At 39.1% G+C, this 24,993-nt stretch overlaps 1 protein-coding gene across 5 annotated transcripts in view; it reads right to left on the bottom strand.

Moving 5' to 3' along the window:
- CD2AP (CD2 associated protein) overlaps positions 1 to 24,993 on the bottom strand; it is a 128,604-nt gene that overhangs the window by 78,382 nt on the left and 25,229 nt on the right. For all 5 annotated transcript variants that reach the window (XM_006099712.3, XM_023763351.1, XM_023763349.1 and 2 more), the window contains exon 3: positions 11,668 to 11,821. In XM_006099712.3, the coding sequence (XP_006099774.1) occupies positions 11,668 to 11,821 (154 nt within the window). The remainder of the gene's footprint in view (positions 1 to 11,667; positions 11,822 to 24,993) is intronic.

Raw genomic sequence — 24,993 nt, 5'->3', positions numbered from 1 at the left:
AGTGTTGCTTTGTGGGTGCCAGGTCCGTGGTGGCGTGTCATAGCGACTGGTCAGACGGTTGGACACTTAGCATATTAGTCTGTTATATATATAGATAGTACTTATTTATTGCCATTTTAATTCTTTATGCCTATGTTTCTCTCTATATATATTTCTTATTATTATTATAGCAGTCCCTTTAGCATTTCTTGCAATACTGGTGTGAACTCTTTTAGCCTTTTTTTTTTTTGGTCTGGGAAGCTCTTTGTTTCACTTTCTATTTTGACTGATAGTCTTGTTGAATATAATAACCTTGGTTTCAGATCCTTGCTTTTCATTACCTTGAATACTTCATGCCATTCCCTCTGGCCTGTAGAGTTTCTGATGAGAAATCAGCTGACAGCCTTATGAGAGTTCCTTTGTAGGTAACAAATTGCTTTTCTCTTGCTACCTTTAAGATTCGCTTTTTGTCTTTAATTTTTGGTATTTTAATTATGATATGTCAGGGCATGGGCCTGTTTGGGTTTTTCTTGCTTGGGACTCTCTGTGCCTCCTGAACCAGTATGACTTTTCCCTTCACCAGGTTAGGGAAGTTTTCTGCCATTTTTTCTTTAAACAGGTTCTCTATTCCTTGCTCACTTTCTTCTCCTTCTGGTACTCCTATGTTATGTTTTATGTTGTCCCACAGCTCCCTTAAGCTGTCCTCCTGTTTTTAAATTGTTTTTTTCTTTTTTGGTTCTCTGACTCAGTGACTTTTTTTCTACCCTCTCTTCTAATTTGTTGATCTGAACCTCAGCTTCCTCTAATCTGCTATTTATTCCTTCCAATATATTCTTTATTTCTGTTATGTCATTCTTTATTTCTGACTGGTCATTTTTCATAATTTCTATATCTTTTCTCATGCTGTTAAGCATCCTTATCATCATTACTCTAGACCAGTGATGGCGAACTTTTTGAGCTCGGTGTGTCAGCATTTTGAAAAACCCTAACTTAACTCTTGTGCCGTGTCACATATAGAAATTTTTTGATATTTGCAACCATAGTAAAACAAAGACTTATATTTTTGATATTTATTTTATATATTTAAATGCCATTTAACAAAGAAAAATCAACCAAAAAAATGAGTTCGAGTGTCACCTCTGACACGCATGTCATAGGTTCACCATCACTGCTCTAGACTCTCTATTTGATAAATTGCTTATCCCCATTTCATTAACCCTTCTTCTGGAGATTTCTCTTCTTTCATTTGGGGTTTTTTTTGTCTCCCCATTTTGGCTAATGTTTGGGTTTATTTCTATGTATTAGGTACATCGGCTACAACTACCATATTTTTGGAGGGTCTCTGGTGCAGGACAACATCAGACGCTGCTTATGACTAGCCCAGAGTACCCTGTTTGGAGATATCAGCAATCCACAGCTTCTGTCTCCCTCTGTTGGAGCTGGGTGCCTTTGGAAAGTACCAAGATGTGTACTAAGATCTGCTTTTCCTAGAAGATCAGGCAAAGACTCAAAGCATTCAGAGATCCACCTCTGCCTGCAATCTGACTGTTATTAGCAGCCTCTTCATGAGCCTCTGGCTTTAGACCACAGCATGGCATACACTACAGGATGGGATAAAAGGTTTTCCAACAGGGCAGGGCAACTGCTTCCCCACCAGGCAAAAGCTGCCTGGATGGTAAAGGTCTGCCTGAGAGAAATGTCCTCTACAGTATGGGGGAATGACTCAGCACAGGAATGTAGGTGGCTGGCTTCTGAGTTCTATTCCCAGAGCCACCAACCCTAAATTCTCCTTACATAGCTCTAGTCCACTCTACCATCCCTCTTCTGGAGCCCAAGATGAGTGGCTGCACACAAAATTTTGTACATTGGCCCTTTAAGTGGGTGCCTGCAATTCTAGACATCTCTCCCTGGCAGACAGAAACCCCGCTGCTTTTCACAGCCAGATGTTATGTGGGCACATTTCTCAGTTCTGGTGTTCTGGGCCCAGCTAGGGGTTTAGACCCCAGAGTTCTCAATGGGGAGCCCCCCCCTCAACCACCTGCAGCTGAGATATCCCACTGAAACTTCAGCTGTCTATTGAAGCCTGGCCAGCCCTCAAACTCCCCTGTCCTTCCTACCAGTCTTTATGCGGTCTCCACTTTCCATCTCTGGTTATAAGGGTTCTTCCCAGCTAGGCTTCAACTGGTAATTCAGGATGATTTTTCTCTATTTTAGTTGTAATTCCAGTTTGGTCCTGGCCGGGGGGAGGGGGGGGGGAGATGTCATTGTAGCTTCCACTTAATATGCTGCTATCTTTGAATTCCCACTGGCAGATTCTTGTATGTACCATGACCAGGGATCAAACCAGCAATCTTGGCATATTGGGACGACACTATAACCAACTGAGCTAACCAGCCAGGCCCTTCTTTTTAAATTGAATTTATTGGGGTGACATTGGTTAGGGAAATTAGATAGGTTTCAGGTATACAATTCTACAATACATTAATTTGTATACTGTTGTGTGTATTTACCATGCCAAGTCAAGTCTCCTTTCATCTTAAGTTATTCCCCCTTTACCCTCTCTTGCCTCCCTTCTCCTCAACTTCCCTCCGGCAATCTCTATACTGTTGTCTGTGTCCATGAGTCTTTCTTTTTGTTTTGCTTAATCCCTTCGTCCTTCTCACCCAGCCCAATAACTCCCCTCTGAGAGCTGCCAGTTTGTTCTTTGTATACATGGGTCTGTCTCCACTTTCTTGGTTTATTTTGTTCATTAGATTCTACATATAAGTGAAATTATATGATACTTTTCTTTCTTTAACTGGCTTATTTTACGTTGCATAATATTATCCGAAAGTAGTAATGAGTATTTTCTTATCACAAGTGATTTCCACATAGCTTTTCAGATCTACAGACAATGTCAAGAAATTTTTTTTAATTAATAATTTATAAATAAAACTATTAACAAGAGGATAAAGGAGGTACAACAAAGGCAGAGACATATTTCATGTATTTTATGTACCACTACTATTCTAAGTCTTTCACAAACATCTTCCACACAGCAGACCATGAAAAATGTATTATCAGCCCTGGCTAGTTTGACTCAGTGTATAGAATGTTGGCCTGTGAACCACAGAATCTCAGGTTTGATTCCGGTCAAGGGCATGTACCTCGGTTGCAGGCTACATCCTGGCCTGGGCCCTGGTTGGGGCATGTGCAGGAGGCAACCAGTCGATGTGTTTCTCTCACATCGATGTTTCTCTCCGTCCTTCCCTCTCTCTTCCACTCTCTCTAAAAATCAATGGATAAAGTGTCCTGGGGTGAGGATTAAAAAAATATATAAGAAAGAAAATGTACTATCATCATTTTACCAATGTGAAACAGAAACTCAGAAATTAACCTGTCCAAGACCACAGAGCTAAAGAGAGGCAAAACTAGAATTACATCTAGTTCCGACTCAAGTCTTTTATCTTTCCACTATATCATCATGTTGTCTCCTTTACAGACCATAGTTCTTTAACATAGTTCATGCAGTCTAGTCATGTTGGATCCCTATTCCCTGAAAATACTATGTACTTGCTTCTCTCCAGGAGTCTAACGAAGGTAACAATTCTACCTGGAACTCCATAACCCCCAAAGAAAACCATCAAAAGTTAAGAAACACATTGATTGAGTTATGTGTTATGTATATGGTTGAATCTTCTGCAAAAATTCTTTCTTACCCATATCCAATAAAAAATCACAATAGCTAGGCTATTAAAGAAAGATTCAAGCTTTTCAAGATTCTAGCTATATTGCTGAGATATACCACTTGATTTAAGACAATCAAAATCTTAGAAAAAATTATCATTATCACCATTATGAAGCAAAAACTCGTATGATTAGGGATGCAGTATCATGTCTACAATATACTTTCAACTGATTCAGTTGAAAATATGTATTTATTTATTTATTTATACATACAGAGATAAAGCTAATTTGACAAAATGTAAACAGCAAACTTAGGTGAAGAGTATACCATGTTCATTGCACAATTATTCTTTCAACTTTTCTGTAAATTTTAAAATTTTCAAAATAAAATAGAAAGTTGGGAGGGGGGGTAGGGAAAAGATTAACCAAAGAACTTATATGCATGTATGCATAACCCATGGACACAGATAATAGTGCAGCATAACTCATGGATACAGCCAAGAGTGCAGTGAAGGCCTGGGGAGAGGGTAAGAGCAGGGTGGAAGGGTTCAATGGGAGATAAATAAATAAAATAAAATATGATGTGAAAAAAAAAAAAAGACAGAACACCCTACCCCATTTGTCTGAGAGGCTGTAGCTGGGGAGGAGTCATCTGAATGGGTCTTTTTCCCCTTTTGAGTCAGAATATTTTACTGCCAAAGAGCAGAGCCTGAACTAATATGCTCATTTTTAAAAAAATGTAAACTGCAAGTTGTATTGTCAGTGACCATATTTTGATGGTATTCAGAATTTTCATTACTTTCTTCAGTGCTTACTCAAAATCAGGAGGCATACCATTTGCTATCAACTGTTTACTGGGAATGAAACACTGTGTAGATTGGCATTCTAGTCAACTAATTTTTCATGTAGCAACATCATTTCTTTCAGCACAGCTACTAGTGACATATCACTATCAACCTCAATGTATCTGTTTACATGCAAAATAAGCACTTCTGTGGCATGAGTTCCATTAATAAGGAATAGAAAGTTACAAGCACTGGTATCTTCCCTCACACATGCTAAGGTAGATTCTTATCTGACATCTATTTTTTCCACATATAAAGTGAAATATCTACTAATATTCCACAATTAACATTATACAGAGTTGTGATGCTGAAAGATGTCAATTCTTTACTCTCTAAGTAAAATAGTCTACACCATCCATTATCTTTGTGCCTGATTTTACAAGGATCTCATAAGTAATGTGAGACTTGTATCTGTTTTGCTCTTCTATAACTTCAGCAACTTATAACAGTCAACTTTGTCCTGGAAAACATTATTCAATACTAGAGTTCTAGAAAATACCTGTTTGTTTGACTGAAGAGTTATCATGCTTAACTTACATGCAGTTTCTTTCTTACTATTTTTAAATATGTTTTTATTGATTTTTTTTTTTTAGAGGGAAAGAGAGACAGAGAAAGAAATATCAATGATAGAGAAACATCAATCAGCTGCCTGCTGCAGGCCCCCTACTGGGGATAGAGCCCACAACCCGGACATGTGCCATGACCAGAATCGAAACAGCAACCTCTTGGTGTATAGAATGACACTCAACCAACTGAGCCACACAGGCAGGGCACAAAGAAAAGTTTCAATGGCTTCATGACTAGACTTCACAAAAAAGCCAACACTTTTTTGGCTTTGAGACTATAAAAAAGTAGCTAACAAGTAGCTTCCAGATATTTAACATCATATTATCAATTATTTGAGCTTGTCCTTAGTTGCTTATTCAAAATTCAACACATGCAGATTCACTTGTCTTGGCACACAGATTTAAATTGAATATTCACTCTGCAATGTTTATCACTATAAACCTTTACAATGGTTTTAAGGGTTGTTGTTTTTTGTTTTGTTATCCTCACGTGAGGGTATTTTTTCCATCGATTTTTCTTGTTGTTAATCCTCACCCAAGGATACTTTTCCATTGATTTTCAGAGAGAGTAGAAGGGATGGGGAGAAAGAGGGAGAGAGAGAGAGAGAGACAGACAGACAGACATCCACGTGAAAGAAACACATTGATGGGTTGCTTCCCATACATGCCCTGTCCAAGGTCAGGAATCAAACCTGCAACTGAGGTATGGGCCCTTAACTGGAATTGAACCTTCGACTCTTTGGTGCACAGGTCAACTATCCACTAAGCCAAACCAACCAGGGTTCCACTGCTTTTCAGAGAGAGTGAAGGGGAGGAGTGCGGAGAGAGAAACATTGATGTGAGAGAGACAGAGCAACTGGTTGCCTCTTGCATATGCCTAGACCAGGAGTGGAGAGTAAACCCAGAACCCAGGTATGTGCCCTTGACCGAGAATCAAACCTGCAACCCTTTGGTACGCAGGTCAACACTCTAACCATTTAGCCACAGTGCCCAGGACTTAAGGTGTGATTTTTTAAAATTACACTTTATTGGTTAGCAGCATGCACTATTATTTAACACTAGGGGCCCAGTGCACAAAATTCATGCACAGGGGTGGGATAGTATCCCTCAGCCTGGCCTGCGCCCTCTCGCAATCCAGGACCCCTCAGGGGATGTCCGACTGCTGGTTTAGAGGTTAGGAAAAAACCTTGTGAGAGAAAAAGAATGAAACAAAACTGAGGCCACTCCAGCAAAGGTGGGTTCTGAGGAGCTAGGGTTCACTTTCTGCATGAAGATTTGCCAGGCCAGAAAAGAGGGGAGGAATTAGTGTGTGTGTGTGTGTGTGTGTGAGAAAGACACGCCCCCCCCAAGACTCCAGACTCTTTTGTTCTAAAGCACAAAACTTTGCTTTCCCCACGTTTATCGCATGTTTAAACAAACCATCGTGTACTTCAAGCAACATGTATTAGGGAAGGAGAATGCAGCCTTAAAGCAAAGGGTGGGGGTGTCAGAAGTAAGTAACTCCTCTCATCCCCCCCAGCTGAAGCTCCTTGGGGTCCTACCTCTTTGGGAATCCACATTTATCTCTTGGCCCATGGGAAGTTAGGGAGCGCAGCATTATCCTGGGAAGGGAAGGTCATGGGACTGCACCCATGTTATCACCCCAAGTATCATTTCCTCACCCTGCCGGGTTGCTTTCCACCCCACCACTGATCCAGTTAATGGGGTCGGAGGTCTGAGGCTGGACGCTTCCAGGCAGAGAGCACGCTGGGGGCCGGGTGGTCCAGCTCTGTGGCTGCCTGAGGGCAGCGGCTCAGAGTGTTCTGCCCCGCCATGCTAGACTCAATCCGATTGGGTGTAGGGAGATTGGGCAGCTCCACAGCAGGCAGCTCCGCAGCTAGCGCCTCTGAATTGCGTGCTGCTGGGGGGGGGAGGGGGGGTTGGGGGGGGGAGGAGGAAGAAAAGCCTCCCCAGAAAGAGGTTTTTCAAAAGCCAACCAGGAGGTTGGCTGGCCGGGGCCTTCCTCCCCACAGCTGCAGGCTGCTGGCCTCACCCTCTGGCTGCACTCGCCTTGGCCTGGCGCCACCTGCGCCTGCTGCCACCCACCCCTGGTTCCCCACTCCCCACCGGGCAATTGGCATCTGCCGGCCAGGGGAGAAGAAAGAGAGACTGGGAGGTTGGCTGGCAGACCCCAATCAGGTGACCAGGGTGGTAAGTGCACGTCATAGCAACCAGTCATTCTGGTCTTTCGGTCGTTCCGCTGTAACAGTCGCTTAGGCTTTTATATATATATAGATTGCAATGAACCACTTTTTAAAACTAGTCTATTTTGTGATTGCAGGATATGATGCAAACTAACAATAACCCAAAAAAATCAGATTAAAAAAAAACACCACATAAGCTTGCTTTTCCTGGAAAAGTAATCTGAAAGCAAAAACAACCTGCATCCTGTTTTAAATGTTAGCTAGCACCAAATGACCAATTTAGTCCTTCTGGCACAGGAACTTAAAAACTAGTTATAGAAGATCCTTAGGAAAAAAACCTAAGCTTCCTGGCACCAATGACATATTTTTTTTTCTTTCTTACAAAAAAAAAAAAAAAGGAATTACATCCCATATGAGGAAGATAAAATTTAGTGTGTTTAAAATTTATCTATTAGGAGACAAAATAAAATACTCATAACCTTTAAGCCCTTTGTCTAGCCTTCACTTAAGAAGAAACCTATCTCTTTATAGCTCAGTAAAGCTAAAAAAGAGGTCAGTGAATTTTAGAGTAGGCAGAAGTCATAAATAGTCCTTCTGTGGGCCTAAGAATTCTCCTTTTGCACAGAAATTCTACATAGAGCTTCACCTGTAGGATGTGGACACACCGTTAATTGTTCCCAATCTCCAAACAAACAGAATTTCAAAATTCAGGACAATTAAAACTACTGAAACTGTCCATCTTCAGCCAGTGCATGTAAAAATTACAGGTAATATCAAAATATGGTTTGTACGTTGCATTTACTGGGATACAAAGAACACATAGAATGATTTTACTGATCTGTCTCAGTGTCATAAAATTTGTTGCATTTTTATGAAAATCTGATTTTATTTTATGAAAGTAATCAAAGGGTAATATAACCCAGAAAGTACAGGTTTCCCCCAAACTTCAGACAGTAGCATAGAAAGTAACAGGTTGAAATATAAGGAGACTATAAAAGTCATACATTTTTCTTACATTTGTGAAATGTATATAAGATTTGTTTACAGTAGAGTACATGGTACTGCAAGAGATTTGAAGACCACATATCAAAGACACTAATTTAAGATAAATGTGGTTGAACACTAACTTACTACTTATTAAAGTAAATTGAACAAAGTAATTAGTAATCAATCTCTCAAGGAGCTTCAGAATTTACTATGTTAAAATGCTATCTGCTCCCATAAATGTTGCACTTCTTTGTACATGTTTAATACTTTCTGGTACAGTCTTTCTCGAGATGTCAAGCTCTTTGAGAACAGGAATATTATCCATCTTTTCTAACACTTTCTCACCAGCAACAAAATAAAACTGAAGAGTTTCAGGTTGGGAAACGTCTGGCCTGTGGGCTGTATAAGGCCGGAGAAATCACTTGGTCTGGCCCTGCCAAGGCATTAGGGGTGAGTTAATTAAATGTTTGACCAAATACAGCAGGCTAATTTTTAAGTTGATAATTTTGTACGGTCTGCAAATGATATTATAAATATCCAAATGGCCCTTGGCAGAAAAAAGGTTCCCCACCTCTGGTTTAAATGATCTAAGATAATAAGACAGACCCCAACTCATGTCTGATTTCAAATGTGGTGCTGTTCCTCTATGCTAAACTGTTCTTCTAACATATTTGCAGAGTGCCAAATATTTAAAAGGCACTCTCTTGGGGCAATCACCTTGGAAAACTGAATGTTTATGTTCAGATGTCTAACCACTAAAGAATCATACTATCGATATCCAGAAAACCAAGATCGCGGCATAGGTAAACACCGGAAATTGCTGCCTCGCACAACTATTTCAAAAATACAACTAAAAGACAAAACGGACATCATTCAGAAGCACAGGAAGGCTGACTGAGTGGAAATTCTACAACTAGAAGGAAAGAGAAAAGCACACTGAGACTCAGAGGAGCTGCAGAAGTAAAGTGCAGAGGTACGGAGGCGCACGCACGTGGAACGGGAGGGAATCTCAAGCTCCCAACTGCTCTGAACTCCAGTTCCGGGAGAGTCTCTGGGGACCCAGACTCATACGGGGAGAAACTGGACTGTCTGGCATCAATTGGAACTCAAGGGCGGCTTTCTCTCACAGGTGCTTGCAGCGATTACCAGGACACTGAGAAGCGGGGCCCTCTTAGGGCAGGACTGAGGAGCAGCCATAGCTGCTTGCTGTGCCCTGTTGATCCCCTGGGACCCCGCCTCGCCCAAGCTGTGCGTCGGCTTTTGCATATGAAAGGCCTGGCCCTTTGCAATCTGAAAATTACCTAACAAACTGCAGCTGGGTCAGAAAGACCCAGAACTTCCAAAAGAAGGCCCAAGGCCCCACAGCAGCTTGCATTGCTTCACAGCTGGGTCTCATCTGGGCACCTCCAAACCCCAAAGAAGAGGAATCTGCAGATCTCTCCATAGCTCCTGCTGGGTAGCCTCAGGCAGAGGCTAAATTAGCACCTCCTTAGAGATCCAAGAGCCAGTGTACCCAGAGGTCAGAGTGGGACCATCCAGATTACAACTCCTCAGATCCATAAGGGACACGCTCAGGGGGCAGACTCAGTGAGCACCAAAGCCCCACTGAAGCAAGTCTTGACCCAGAAGGGTGTCTCCAGCACAGAAGTTCTCCCACTGCAGACACAGCTGATTCTCACAGCCAACTGGCCTGGAGGTCAATTCCTCCCAGTGATACCTACAACAATCAAGGCTTAACTACAACAAGACTGTGCACACAGCCCACAAAGGGGTGAACCAAGAGTGTCCACCTCAGGTAATTGGGGAGGCTGAGCCACTGGGCCCTATAGGACACCTAGCACAGAAAGCCACTCTATCAACACAGGGAAGAATAAAAAATGCGGAGACAAAGAAACAGGTCACAAATGACAGAAATGGAGGAAAGTAAACTACTGGATATAGAGTTCAAAACCACACTTCTAAGATTTTCCAAGAATTTTCTAGAAACTGCCGATAAATTTAGTGAGACCTCAAGAAATCTCGTGAGACCCTCAAGGTTATGAAAAAGGACCAACTAGAAATTAAGCATACACTGACTGAAATAAAGAATATTATACAGACTCCCAACAGCAGACCAGAGGATCGCAAGAATCAAGTCAAAGATTTGAAATACGAAGAAGTTAAAAACACCCAACTGGAAAAACAAAAAGAAAAAAGAATCCGAAAATATGAAGATAGTGTAAGGAGCCTCTGGGACAACTTCAAGCTTACCAACATCTGAATTATGGGGGTGCCAGAAGAAGAGAGAGAGCAAGATATTGAAAACCTATTTGAAGAAATAATGACAGAAAACTTCCCCTACGGTGAAAGAAATAGACTTATAAGTCCAGGAAGCGCAGAGAACCCCAAACAAAAGGAATCCAAAGAGGACCACACCAAGACACATCATAATTAAAATGCCAAGAGCAAAAGACAAAGAGAGAATCTTAAAAGCAGCAAGAGAAAAACAATCAGTTATCTACAAGGGAGTACCCATACGACTGTCAGCTGATTTCTCAACAGAAACTTTGCAGGCCAGAAGGGATTGGCAAGAAATATTCAAAGTGTTGAATACCAAGAACCTATAACCAAGATTACTTTACCCAGCAAAGCTATCATTCAGAATTGAGGGTCAGATAAAGAGCTTCACTGATAAGAAAAAGCTAAAGGAGTTCATCACCACCAAACCAGTATTATATGAAATGCTGAAAGGTATCCTTTAAGAAGAGGAAGAAGAAGAAAAAGGTAAAGATACAAATTATGAACAACAAATACACATCTATCAACAAGTGAATCTAAAAATCAAGTGAATGAATAATCTGATGAACAGAATAAACTGGTGAATATAATAGAATCAGGGGCATAGACAGGGATTGGACTGACTATTCTCGGGGGCGGGGGGAAGGGGTGTGGAGGGTACTGGACAAAAATCGTACACCTATGGATGAGGACAGTGGGGGGGGGGGGAGTAAGGGCAGAGGGTGGGGTGGGAACTGGGTGGAGGGGAGCTATTGGGGGGAAAAAAGAGGAACAACTGTAATAATCTGAACAATAAAGATTTAATTTAAAAAAAAAGAATCATACTATCAAAATTCTTGCATCTACCTATACTGCTTAAGGATAAGCAGACACTTAAGCTTTTCAGTAAATAAATGGTATTAAAATAAATTTAAGGCAAAGCGTTAACAAGTCAATAGAGCCTTAAACACTAATAAGAAAACCATTCCCACACATAGTTGTCAGCAACTCATATAAAGAATTGACTACATGGGCCAGTAACTGGTAACATGAGAGTAAGTGGGAAGTTTCTGCACTCAACTGCAAAAGGTTGAGCTAATTTTTCATAACGTAATTTATGAACAGCTAGAAGACATCCCTCTATTTTGACTCAATTTATTAAAAGTAAAGAAACTATTTACATACTTTTTTTAATGTTTTTAGTTGGTGGATGTGGCTGAATTCCTCCAGCTGGAAGTCCATAGGTGCTTATTCGTTGTACAAGACTTGCTACATTCCCATGCCTTTCCCGTCTGATGGGCAAATTGTCATCCTTGGATTCTGTTTCTCTCTTAATTTCCTATAAAAGGGAAAATCAGGAAATAGGAAAATTAAGTTATTTTATTAAATTCTCTATTGTAAAATGCCAAAGCACAGGTACAGTGATCTATAATAATAAAAGTGTAATATGCTAATTAGACCGGGCAGCCAAAAGACCTTCCAGACATCATTCTGGACGAAGCCGCTGTGGCAGGGGCCGAGGAAGAGGCAGTTAGGGGTGATCGGGCAGGCAGGTGAGCAGTTAGGAGCCGTCAGGCAGGTAGAAAAGTGGTTAGGGGCAATGAGGCAGGAAGGCAGAGTGGTTAGGGGCGATTAGCCAGGCAGGCAGGCAGAGTGGTTACGGGAGATTAGGCAGGCAGGCGAGCAGTTAGGAGCCAGTGGTCCCAGATAGCAAGAGGGTGCAGGCTGGGCTGAGGGGAACCCCCACACCTCCATGCATAAATTTCGTGCACCAGGCCTCTAGTTATTATATAAAACATGATATCAAAAGTTTCCAAACTTTTTCTCTGCCCACACAAATTTAAAGAATGCAATGCACTTCGGTAACAGTGGCTCACTATGAGTTTAGGTCTTATCAGAATTGGAGATATAGGTAAAGAAAAGGAGGCTAAAACACCACCTCCACCCCAACATACACATGGCACTCTGAAATACGTAAACAAACAATGACAAACAATAATTCTAAGTCAGGGGTGGACAAACTTTTTCTATAAAGGATCAAATAATAAAATATTTTAGATTTGTGGGTCATTCAATCTCTGTTGAAACAATAGACTCTGCTATTTGAAGTGTAGACACAGCCACATACTTAAATGAATGAATATAACTATGCACCAACAAAATTTTATTTATGAATACTAAAATTTCAATTTTATATAATTTCACATGTCATTAAATGTCATGCTTCCTTTGGTTCTCCCCTCCCCCATTTATAAAATTCTTAGCGAGCATTCTCGGCTCATGAACTACAAAAACAGGTGGCATTCAGATTTGGCCAATGGGCCATAGTTTAATGAACCATGTTCTAAATTAGAGGCTAAGAGAAGATATGCAAACCTTCATGAAAAGAAGTATAAGAGAAAAGGGAAGTTATGCCATGTTCAGTGATTTTAAAAACTCAGTATCACAAAGATATCAAATCTTCCTAAAACTGATGTAATGATGCAATGCAATTTCAAAAATATCTCACAGATTTAGGAGAGCAATTTAATAAACAGTTTCTAAATTTGTATAGAAGAACAAAAGGTCAAGAATAGCCAGAACACTTCAGGGGAAAGAAAGTGAGGGGAATTTTTCTTTTTTACTACGATATACAGAAAAACTATGTGACACTATAAATTAGTACAGTACTGGCATAAAAACAGACATAGTGATAAATGAAACAAAATAAAAGTCCATAAACAAACAAACTTGATTTATAACAGACAAAAAGTAAGAAAAAAATAGATTCTTAAAATACATAGTACTTGTAAAACTAATGTTCCCTATTTAGGGTGTAGGGAATGAAACTGGACTCCTAATCTCACACATTTAATATTAAAATTAACAGTTTCTGTTCATTACAATTAAGCATTAAAAAAAGTGAATCACAAACCCGAAGACATTTTTCACATACAAAGTTAACAAAGAATTTCTGTCTCTAGGTGTTTGTATCTACCACAATGTTAACCAGTTGTTACTTTCTAACTAGTAGGATTTCAGGTGATTTTGACTCCTTTGTACTATACAAAAGTGTTTGATGCTTGCTTTGTGTTTTTTTTAAACAATGAATATCGTCTTTCAATCAGAATAAGTTTTTCATTTCGGAAAACTGTTAAAGTTGGTGGAGAATTGTGAAAAATTGTTAAAGTACAAATTACAGAAGACAAAATAATTTATAATATAGACGCTTCATTTTTATGGTAATGCATTTAAGGAAAAATACTTCAATTTACTATTAATAGTACATGACATTTCAACATTTGAAAACCTTACAGTTTTCAGACTGCACTAAGTATTTTTCAAACATAAAATCTATGTGAAAACTGGTAGTTTACAAACTCAACATGCCAAACCTATTCATTTTGGATTCTCCTGAGCTAACATGGTTTTAAACAAATAAAAGCCGTACCTCTGAGAGCTATTGTTGCTTTTAGTACAAAAGACCAAGAACTTAGCTTGATATTCAAATCTTGTCCTAGGAAAGTAAAGCTAGTTTAACTTAATATTATTAAGTACAGGATCAGACCCTAGCCCGTTTGGCTCAGTGGATAGAGCACCAGTCTGCAGACTGAAGGGTCCAGGGTTTATTCTGATTAAGGGCACATGCCCAGGTTGTGGGCTCAATCCCCAGTAGGGTGTGTGCAGGAGGCAGCTGATTAATGATTCTCTCTCATCCTTGATGTTTCTATCTCTCTCCCTCTCCTTTCCTCTCTGAAATCAATAAATATATGTAAAAATAAATAAATAAAAGTACAGGATCAGGAGACAGATGACTTGGGTACGAATTCTGGCAATATCCTGTTTACTAGTTATATAACTTTGGATATTTACGTTATTTTTAAATAAAAATTATGTGACTAAATATATTTGAGACAATGTTTCCCATTTCTATAAAATTAATTCACAACATATTGCTCAAGATTTAGAAACATTTTAAGGACCTTCAAAATTCTTTGAAACATAATCACATCCATGAATATTAGATATAATAAATCTGAGGGTAAAAGATATAAAATGAAAGGGAGAAGCAAGCTAGAATATATATACAGTCTACCCTACACATGGAAAACTCAGGTTCCAAATACAAAGTACCAACTAAGATATGACAAGTACCAAGTGACCTCCAGGCTATAAGCAAAATTACAAATAAAGTTTACACTGGGCTCCTCCTCCACCTCTTACTGATACTATCTACCACCAGGCATTTACTTACTTTCTCTTTCTCCCTCCCTTTCTCTCTTCCTCCTCTCTCACCAACCTACTAACCTAACTCTCTTTTCTAGTTCCTAGATACATAGTGCCCCCAAATTATTCTTTGGCTATCATCTTCAACAGCAATTTTATTGAGTACTTTTTTATTAGTAAGGCTTCCAGTGTTTCTTCTTCTCCCTTTACTGCTTTCTACTTAATTAGCCAGTAAATAAAATACATATTAATCCCGTAGCATCCATTGTCTACCAACTTCACTTTTTTCCTGATTTTGAAAATGACTTCAGGAGATCCAGTAACAACAAAAAAAGAGTCCTCACTCAGAGAGTATCATGTCTTGACAAAACAAACAGAAAAACTCTAAATCTCATTCCACAAATGAGGAAAGCCTCCTACATAATAAGTAATCCAATTTTTCAATCCAAAATTGACCAAGAAAAAATACTCAATAGGGATAATTTCCAAATAGATAAGAATGTATTATATTGATTGATTTTATTTCATAAGGAATAAAAAGTAACAATTAAAGGAAGTAAAAAGTAAAAGTAAAGGAAGATGAGAAATATAAGCAAATGAGGAAGCTAAAAAGATTGGAGAGAATATAGTTATTCTTCACCTATTAAGGTAATCCAAGATACTTAGCTCTGATTGCACTAAGCAAAACCAGGTAACTTGAAAGATTATCAACAAAATTCACAACCTCTCCTTCATGTTGTAATATATCTATACAATAATTTGGTTATCTGATCATGGCCAGTGCCATGATCAGGATTTGAAAATAGAAATCACTTAAGTTCCATATCATAAAATCAAAGGTCGCAAAGAATAAAAACAAGGTAAGAGCTTCTTTTTTCTTAAATGAAAGAGAGAATATCTAATCACCAAATTCCTAAACAGAGTTACAGATCTGCTTATGTTAATTAAAATTAAGGAATACACATAATTATTTTAAAGTTTACATTCAGGATTTGCAAAAAGTGTTGGAAATCCTGAATGTAACCTCCAATTTTACAGAAGCATAAATCAGAAGGTATGGAAAAGTGACATTATTAAGAATAAGAAAAATAAGATTAAATGTTTATTTGGTACCGTATGCTGTTCTAGCTAACAAGATAATTAACCCCATTCTTAAAAACCTTTTATGAAATCTGTATGTATCGCTGAATGCTAGCATATCAGAATCATCAAGGAAAACAGTAAAAAGATAATGTAGGATGGCCATTTTGAAAGTTTCTAAACTTATTTTCTCCTTCCCCAAATAAACTATTCTCTATGTAACCACTGTCTCTTCAACTTGGACAAAGGGCCTCCCTATTTCAACTGTCCCTCCCCCATTTGTAAAAGGGAAGAGTAGGAAAAGGGGTGGGGAGGATTTATGTACATTTATTGGCATCCTACTCCTTGCCTTGTCCTATCACAAGAATGCTAATGACAGCCAAGTGAAGTAGATTAGAAAAAAACACAATGAAGAACTCTTCTACCCATATTCTTTCAGACATACCACACTGATCGAAATGAACTGGAAATACCTCAATAATTTATAATGGTCACATTTTTCATACTAGTTTTATTAATTTTTAAAAAATGCTATTTGTGTTTTTAGCACTAGGATAAAGGAGTTTTAGAATAAGAACAGCAGGGAATGAGGGATAGTCTATGACTCAAAAGTCACTAAGCCTACATGGAGATCCTTCTCTCAAGCCTCCTAGACTCCCTTGAGGCCACAGATGACAGTGACAAGCAGGCAATGAGGAATACTGACCTAATAAAAAGCAAAACCAGGAGATATCCCAGAAGCCCACGTTTTGGCAATCAAACTTTCCTGGTTTAAATCATTACAACTTGAAATACTTTTGCAGAAACAAAATATGTTAACTGCTTAAGGGAAAAAATTAGATTTTAACTTTCCAGGTAAGTCCCAGGTAAACACTAACATGATTTATATCACAATGTCTCAACTTGAAATTTATGGTGTGAAAAATAGGAGATAAAGGGGATGAGGGTACAAATAATTCAGTTTAAAAGAGTTTCTATAGAAAACAGTCTATAAAATATCTACCAAATTCCTAAATGTAAAAGGAGGTTTTTGAAGGAGGGTTTTGAGAAAAGAAATGTATTTTTCCTATTAAATACTGCTATACTACTTGAATTTTGTTTCAGCATGTATTACTTATTTTTAATAAAAAAAAAAAAAAAACTTGGTGTGCCCACAAAGAATAGCACTGTAAGTCAAATTGTTTCAGAGCATTTAGAAAGATCTTAGGTGTGTGAGCACACATTACAAAATCTAAATCCTTATACCTCTTTTCTAACATTACCTGTATTAAACTATTTCTCTAACTCAGTAAATATAGTCTATCTGGGATTCAAAATATTATCAAAAGTAACCCAAGTCACAAAACAAACTGCTCTAATCAGTGTGTATAGTTAATGTTTTACAATATGTAACAGAAAATGTACTATGAGGTAACATGAATAACTATATATAACTTTTGCATTATATCTGCTATTTTTATTGTAATTCCCAATAAGGAAATAAAAGTTGTCTTCTATTTAATATTCTGTTATCTACAGAGTTGTTTTCTCCTCTCCTGTGTTTCCGATTTACGAAAATAAATCAGTCAGTCTTCTTCTCCTGATTTAAAGCTAGCTTTCTGAACTATTTTATTAAAGCTACCAACAAATCTCCTACTGCTCAACAAAATCACTGAGGTTTATCTAAGCAAATTAATAGTTTTCACAAAGTAAGGGATTTAAAAAAGAAAGTAAAATTGTCAATTCCTTCACCCAAATAGTAACTCCTCTTGTTGAAACAGTGGACTACCGTAAGATTTAAACATAATATCAGCACTCTTCCAGAAAAAGAAGTTATATTTAAAAAACAAAAAAATCTCTAAGACCTTTTCCAAAGTAGCCATGTACATCAGATGATCTTATTCCCCATTTTGCTACTTAGTATTTTTAAAGAAGCCTTTTAAAAGGTTTTTAAATACATTTGTGATCTATATAATCTAGAAATAAAATGAAATTTTAAAATGCAAGATAAGTTGTCAAACTGCCTATTTTTTATCTAAAAAAAGCAGATTTGATCATTTAAATCTTTTTCCTAAATGTGAAAAAAAAAAAAAAAGCCTGCTAGAAATTTAGGTCAAAACCAACCAAATGATTTTTATTTACTTGTCAGCTTTTGTTTCTTTGTTTCTTATTATATCAAAAAGCCTAAAATACTTTATACAGTTCCAAGGATTCTTCAAAGGAGATCAAACTTTCATTTAAAATTTTAAAATATAATAATACACTTACCAACTCCTGAGACATCTTCTGTAAACATATCCACTTGTTTTTTAAAACACTAAAGTAAAATCACCATAACAGTAACCAATCCTATAAAAACCTGTAGCACCTCCAAGATCAGTATAAAGTCCAAAAGAAAGCTGTTTGGAAGCTGGTATCCCCAATCCAAAACTACTGTCCTAACACTCTTTAAATACAACTAATGTTTCTGCTAACCTCTTTTGAGATCTCATTTCATGACATTTCTCTGCTTTCCCCATAACCTCCTGTGCTTCAATACTTGTGAAACTACCAAATGTGCCTTCTACATTGGTGCCCAACCCCTTCCCTCCCCAACTTCCTCTGACTCATTCACTCAGGTCATCAGACTATGTACTCTACCATATATGAAACTCAATGAGCAGAGTTCACTAACATTTATTAAATGCCTATAACTAGTCAACTGCACTATTACCTACTTTTCATGTTATCTTAATCTTCAGAAGCAAGTCATAAAAGAAAATAAAGGTATCAACTATGCTTATTACCTTTTTACTGAATGCTAATCTATTCTTGTGCTAATATAACTAATATTCATTTTTCTTAGCACTTTATAACAATGGCTTAAGAAAAAACTATTCCTACACCACTTCCAAAAGAAGAAACTCTTCTAGATTGTGAGATTTTAGACTGTTAAGGATGTGCATTACAATCTCTACTTAAAGGCATCATCATCTTGCTTTCCCGTTACAGAAAGATAAATATATTTTTCCCTATTCCTCCCATTAAGTACAGTTAAAAACTCTAGATACTACTTATTTTTAAAAATAGATAAAAGTATTGTGAAAAGTGGAGGAAAGAAGGTAACACAAGCCAAAGAGACCAGGTTCCTCTGAACCTGTTGAGTTCACTGGATTTTCTTTCTTCCTCATATATTACAGACTGAGTACTGGAGGAGCTGGCAACCTGGAAATGCCAATAGACAGAGAGAAAAAAAAGCTCCAAGAAAAGCCTTCTCTCTTTAGCCAAAGGACCAAGGAAAGGATAGTCTAGCACAGTAGTCGGCAAACTCATTAGTCAACAGAGCCAAATATCAACAGTACAACGATTGAAATTTCTTTTGAGAGCCAAATTTTTTAAACTTAAACTATATAGGTAGGTACATTGTTATTAACTTAATTAGGGTACTCCTAAGCTGGCCTTTGCTAAAAACGTCCTCAATCTGATTGAGGTACATTCGCTGAGGTCGACCCCTTCCAACTCTCCCATCCACACTCGTCTTGTATACTTGTTTCTCAGTGGTCGGCAAACTGCGGCTCATGAGCCACATTCGGCTCTTTGGCCCCTTGAGTGTGGCTCTTCCACAAAATACCACGTGCGGGCATGCACGTACAGTGTGATTGAAACTTCGTGGCCCATGCGCAGAAGTCGGTATGTGGGCGTGCATGTACAGTGCGACTGAAACTTCGTGGCCCATGTGGAAGAGCCACACTCAAGGGGCCAAAGAGCCGCATGTGGCTCGCGAGCCACAGTTTGCCGATCACTGGTCTAGCAAGACAGAAAGCTCTTAGACAATAGCCACTACACTGCAGTCAAATATCACAGGAAAAAAACCTATAGCCCCGTCCTCACCCACACCAACAAAGGCCAAGTAGGGAGCCTACATTTCCACCCTTAACAGGCTGTAATGAGGTACCCCAACTACCACCCCATCCCCATGTCCCCAGCCAGGGTAGTATCAAAGAAGGCCAAATGGAGAGCCAAAATTCCCCTCCCAACCAGATAGGAATGAGCCCTCCTCTCCCACCTACTGTGAAGGCAGAGGCAGGCCACAAGGCAACACTGAGGAACACCTGCCCCTCCAGGGAGGAGGGTATCAGTGGAGGCTACTGGAGCCTGAACTCCTACTCACCCAGAATTAACAAGAAGCTCCTCCCCCTCCAAGTGACAATGGAGCCAAGTAGGGAATCTGAATTGGAGGTAACTTTTTTTTCCCCCAGCACAAGTTCCCCCTTTAGTTAAATAAAGTTTATATTTTGATCCCAGGTCCTCAACCAATATTCCGATTTTTTTAAAAGATATTTTTACCCCCAGATTTCTGCTTTCTCATCTTATAACTGAAGCAACCTTCTAAAGGCATTTTATCTTAGACCCTTATCTTCAAAGAACGACTTTTTCCCCCCAAAGGACTCAATAACAACAAGAACAAAAAAAGGTAATTTCCACCAGGTCATTTTTCTATAAATATGATTAGTTACACAGAAAAGAACTATCACAATTAGTGTTATCCTAAGGAACTATAGCTTACTCAAATCCTAACCACCAAAAGCTTTTTTTAGTGTCTAGTTTTTCATCCAGTCGGTCCACTTTTAAATAAACTTAATCTGTTCTATCGCTACTACCACCACCAAGACAAAATGATTTCCCTAGGCACATAGGCTAACCAGGCTGCTTGTTCCATATTTTCTCATTTTAATTACTTTCTTCTTTATTTTTGTCCTTCCTTTAAAACTATTCACTTTTTCTAAAGAGCAATTAGTAAAGTTCTACCTTATTTACCTACTTTTATTATTAACATTTAATAGTACCCGGACTATTACAGGCACAAAAACAAACAAAACAAAAAAAACCCTAAATATATGTTGACTAAATTAACAATTTAGCTGATGTTCTTCTCCTATTTCCCCTTTCCAAAATGGATGAAATAATAAACTCCATCATATATCTACATGCAAGACACATAATCAAATACCTACCAATAACCCAAACAAGTGGAATATCCCACTTACATAGGAAGAAATGAATGTGCTAGAACAGCGGTTCTCAACCTGTGGGTCGCGACCCCTTTGGGCGTCAAACGACCCTTTCACAGGGGCCGCCTAAGATCATCGGAAAACACATATATAATTACATATTGTTTTTGTGATTAATCACTATGCTTTAATTATATTCAATTTGTAATATCAGATATTTACGATCATAACAGTAGCAAAATTACAGTTATGAAGTAGCAAGGAAAATCATTTTATGGTTGGGGGTCACCACAACATGAGGAACTGTATTAAAGGGTCGGGGCATTAGGAAGGTTGAGAACCACTGCTCTAGAGCAAGCATGTCAAACTCGCAGCCCACAACAAATATTTCTGCGGCCCAGCCAATCTAACTGTATGTAAGAAACATTTTAATAAAAATTTTGTAACTTAATTATTATAATATTCTGTTATACATAATTATTAATAACGAACTACAACGCTCATTAATGACTGCCTACTATAATCGTGTTGCATTCATTTCCCTTACGCGCCTTACGAGCAGGCACGCCATTTCTCTCCACTAATAATAGCAGCAAATATTTTAGCAGCCAACTGCCACATCATTAGTCTTGTGCTGACTTGTTTGGTGTGCTCAACAGGAAATATTTCTCTTTCGGAGAACAAGAAAAATAGGTTTATCTGCGTTACGCTTATTAATTTGAGCAGTTATTCAGTGTCTGGTAAGTTAATGTTCAAGAAAAAATACGAATTTTTATTAAAATGTTCTATTATTTTATGTTAACTATTACTCATTTATTTCAGCCCTTTGTATTCAGCATGTCTCTATCGAAATAAACCTACAAAAATTGAAGCTTTGTTTATTTGTGTCCCACATAAGCTTAAATCTTGTTTATTTGGCCCATGTTAGCCTTTGAGTTTGATATGCTTGTTCTCTAGAGAGAAGTGTCTTCAGGAAGAATACAAAGCAGGTATATATGTGGGTATGAGGGAGATGAAGAAAGAATCAAATCCAGGTATATACACCGTGACTCCAAAGACCACGTTCCTTTCACAATGCCATGCTATCTTCTTGATGTACCTCTAGTACAGTAGATAGAAACCACAACCATCACATTGAGCCTACCTTCCTCTAATTTCAGGGATCTTTCTCAAAGGAAATAAATGCCTTATCTATTCCACATTCTTCTGTGATTTATTGGCCAAATAACCTCAGAGATTTTACCCCAGAATGGTATTGATAGTTTGACCCAATTTAAACTATCAATGTCATTTTGCATCCCACCACCACTTATTTCTTTCAAAGCACACGTGATTATCAAAAATTATCTTCATCTATTTCATTTACTTTTTTCAGATGTCTGTTTTCCCCCACCATTAAAATATAAACTCATGAAGAGGGAACTTACCTGTTATTCACCATTGTATCCCTAGCATCAACAAAAAGTCCTAGCACATAGAACATCTATAATAAAAGTGTAATATGCTAATTAGACCGGACGTCCTTCAGGACGACCTTCTGGACGAAGCCGGGGCTGTGAGGGGAGCCGGGGTCCCGGGTGCCTGACTGCGGCCAGAGGGAAGCCGGTGCCGGCAGTCGGAGGAAAGAAGGCCTACTCTTAAACGAATTTCATGCACTGGGCCTCTAGTCAATATATATTTATTTGAACAAATAAATGAATGACAAACCAAAAAGAATAAAACACTTGAAAGGCATGGTATAGAGCAGTGATGGCGAACCTTTTGAGCTTGGCGTGTCAGCATTTTGAAAAACCCTAACTTAAGTCTGGTGCCGTGTCACGTATAGAAATTATTTGATATTTGCAACCATAGTAAAACAAAGACTTATATTTTTGATATTTATTTTATATATTTAAATGCCATTTAACAAAGAAAAATCAACCAAAAAAATTAGTTCGCATGTCACCTCTGACACGCGTGTCATAGGTTTGCCATCACTGGTATAGAGGAAGATATGTTACCATATTGCTACTGATTTTGCTAAAAAATAGCTTAATAGAAGGAACCAGGGGAATTTAGTTTCTTATCAGGGATACTGAAGTTGAAAACCCTGCTATAACTGCTTCAAGATGAGACATGTAATTGATAAAAACTACATGCTTCAAAGAGAAGTATCCTTATTGGTTCTAAAGTTGCTGTTGATCTTGTTTGCAATGGATAGAAACACAGTAACTTCTGTATGGAAGCATGTACTCTTCCAGAGATTTTATTAAGAATTGGTTTCTGGCCTGAATAGTGTGGCGACCTATAAACCAGGAGGTCACAGTTTGAGTCCCAGTCAGGGCACATGCCCAGGTTGTGGGCTCAGTCCCCAGTAGGAGGCAGCCGATCAGTGATTCTCTCTCATCACTGATGTTTCTAACTCTCTCTCCTTCTCCCTCTCCCTTCCTCTCGGAAATCAATAAAAATGTAAAAAAAAAAAAGAATTAGTTTCTGCATAAAAATCTCCAATTGTTCCTCATTGGGTTTTTACCACACATCAATTATTTGGGGGGGGGGGGGGGGAGAAGGGGTCTTCTAGTCAGCCCAACGCTTTAAAAAAATACAGCTCTTTTTAGCACCAGGAATGACAGTTAAGGCAGTGAGGCATTTCCTTGGGTCTCAGCATCTTGAGGGCTCATGGTCTTCCCCTTGAGAGAATACACATGTTAGGTAGCTTCTTAGGTTGGAAACGCTGGCCCTGAAGAAAATAATTATGCATAAGAATGCAAATACAGTCATCTCTGCTCAATTATTTGTACTTGATAGCTTTAAAATAAAGTTCCATTGGTCATGGTTATCAAAGGCTTGCTGATTGTTTTCAGCTATAAAAAATTGTCTAGAAAAAGTAAGAAAGAGCAGGGTCTATAACAGTGATGGCGAACCTATGACACGCATGTCAGAGGTGACACGCAAACTCATTTTTTTGGTTGATTTTTCTTTGTTAAATGGCATTTAAATATATAAAATAAATATCAAAAATATAAGTCTTTGTTTTACTATGGTTGCAAATATAAAAAAATTTCTATATGTGACACGGCACCAGACTTCAGTTAGGGTTTTTCAAAATGCTGGCACGCCGAGCTCAAAAGGTTCGCCATCACTGGTCTATAATGACAGTGCTGTGAGACTGTGCTGTGCAACCACGGAATACACATCAGTTTCCACAATAGGGGTCCTGTATAATTTCAAATCAAACTCCTCATGGTCCTTAAAATACCCAAAACATCACTGTGCTAGATCCTTAAAAGGACATATGCTTATTTTTATTTTTATTATTTTTTAATATATTTTATTGATTTTTTTACAGAGAGGAAGAGAAAGGGATAGTTAGAAACATCGATGAGAGACAAACATCAATCAGCTGCCTCCTGCACACCCCCTACTGGGGATGTGCCTGCAACCAAGGTACATGCCCTTGACCGGAATTGAACCTGGGACCCTTCAGTCCACAGGCCGATGCTCTATCCACTGAGCCAAACTGGTTAGGGCCATGTGCTTATTTTTAAAGTGATGCGTATAACAAGGCTCCTCCATGTCAGACTGCCTCGTTATTAATTTACTAGAGGCCCGGTGCACAAAAATTTGTGCACTCGGGGGAGAGACGGGGTCCCTCAGCCCGTCCTGTGCCCTCTTGCAGTCTGGGACCCCTCAGGAGATAATGACCTGCTGGCTTAGGCCTGCTCCCAGGTGGCAGAGGGCAGGCCCAATCCCTAGGTGCAGCCCCTGGTCGGGCTCAGAGCAGGGCCGATTAGCGAGGTTGGCAGCCAGACCCATTCATGCTCAGAACTGGGCGGATCCGGAGGTCGGCATCCCGGCTCTATTCTCGCTCAGGGTACAACCAATTGGGGGGGTTTGGGCACCAACTTATCACACTCAAGGCAGGGTCGAGAGGAAAGTTGCGTGGCCCACCCCTGTCACCCACAGAGCATTTCCAATCATAACACAAGGGCGCTGCCCCCTGTCATGCACAGACCAGGGCCCATCAGGGGGGTTGGGGCTCCGTATCCTGTCACACACAGAGCAGGGCGGATCAGGTGGTTGAGGAGCTCCCCCCTGTCACGCACAGAGCAGGGCCCATCAGGGGGTTGGGGAGCTCCCCCCTGTCACCTGTCACGCACAGAGCAGGGCCCATCAGGGGGTTGAGGAGCTCCCCCCTGTCACTCACAGAGTAGGGCTGATAAGGGAGTTGGGCACCGCCCCCTGTCACACACAGAGCAGGGCTGATCGGGGGTTG

This window comes from Myotis lucifugus, unplaced genomic scaffold, assembly GCF_000147115.1.
Source record: "Myotis lucifugus unplaced genomic scaffold, Myoluc2.0 scaffold_281, whole genome shotgun sequence".
Classification (NCBI taxonomy): Eukaryota; Metazoa; Chordata; class Mammalia; order Chiroptera; family Vespertilionidae; genus Myotis; species Myotis lucifugus.
The sequence above is the reverse complement of the archived record's forward strand: the minus strand, read 5'-3'. Positions and strand labels throughout refer to the sequence as shown.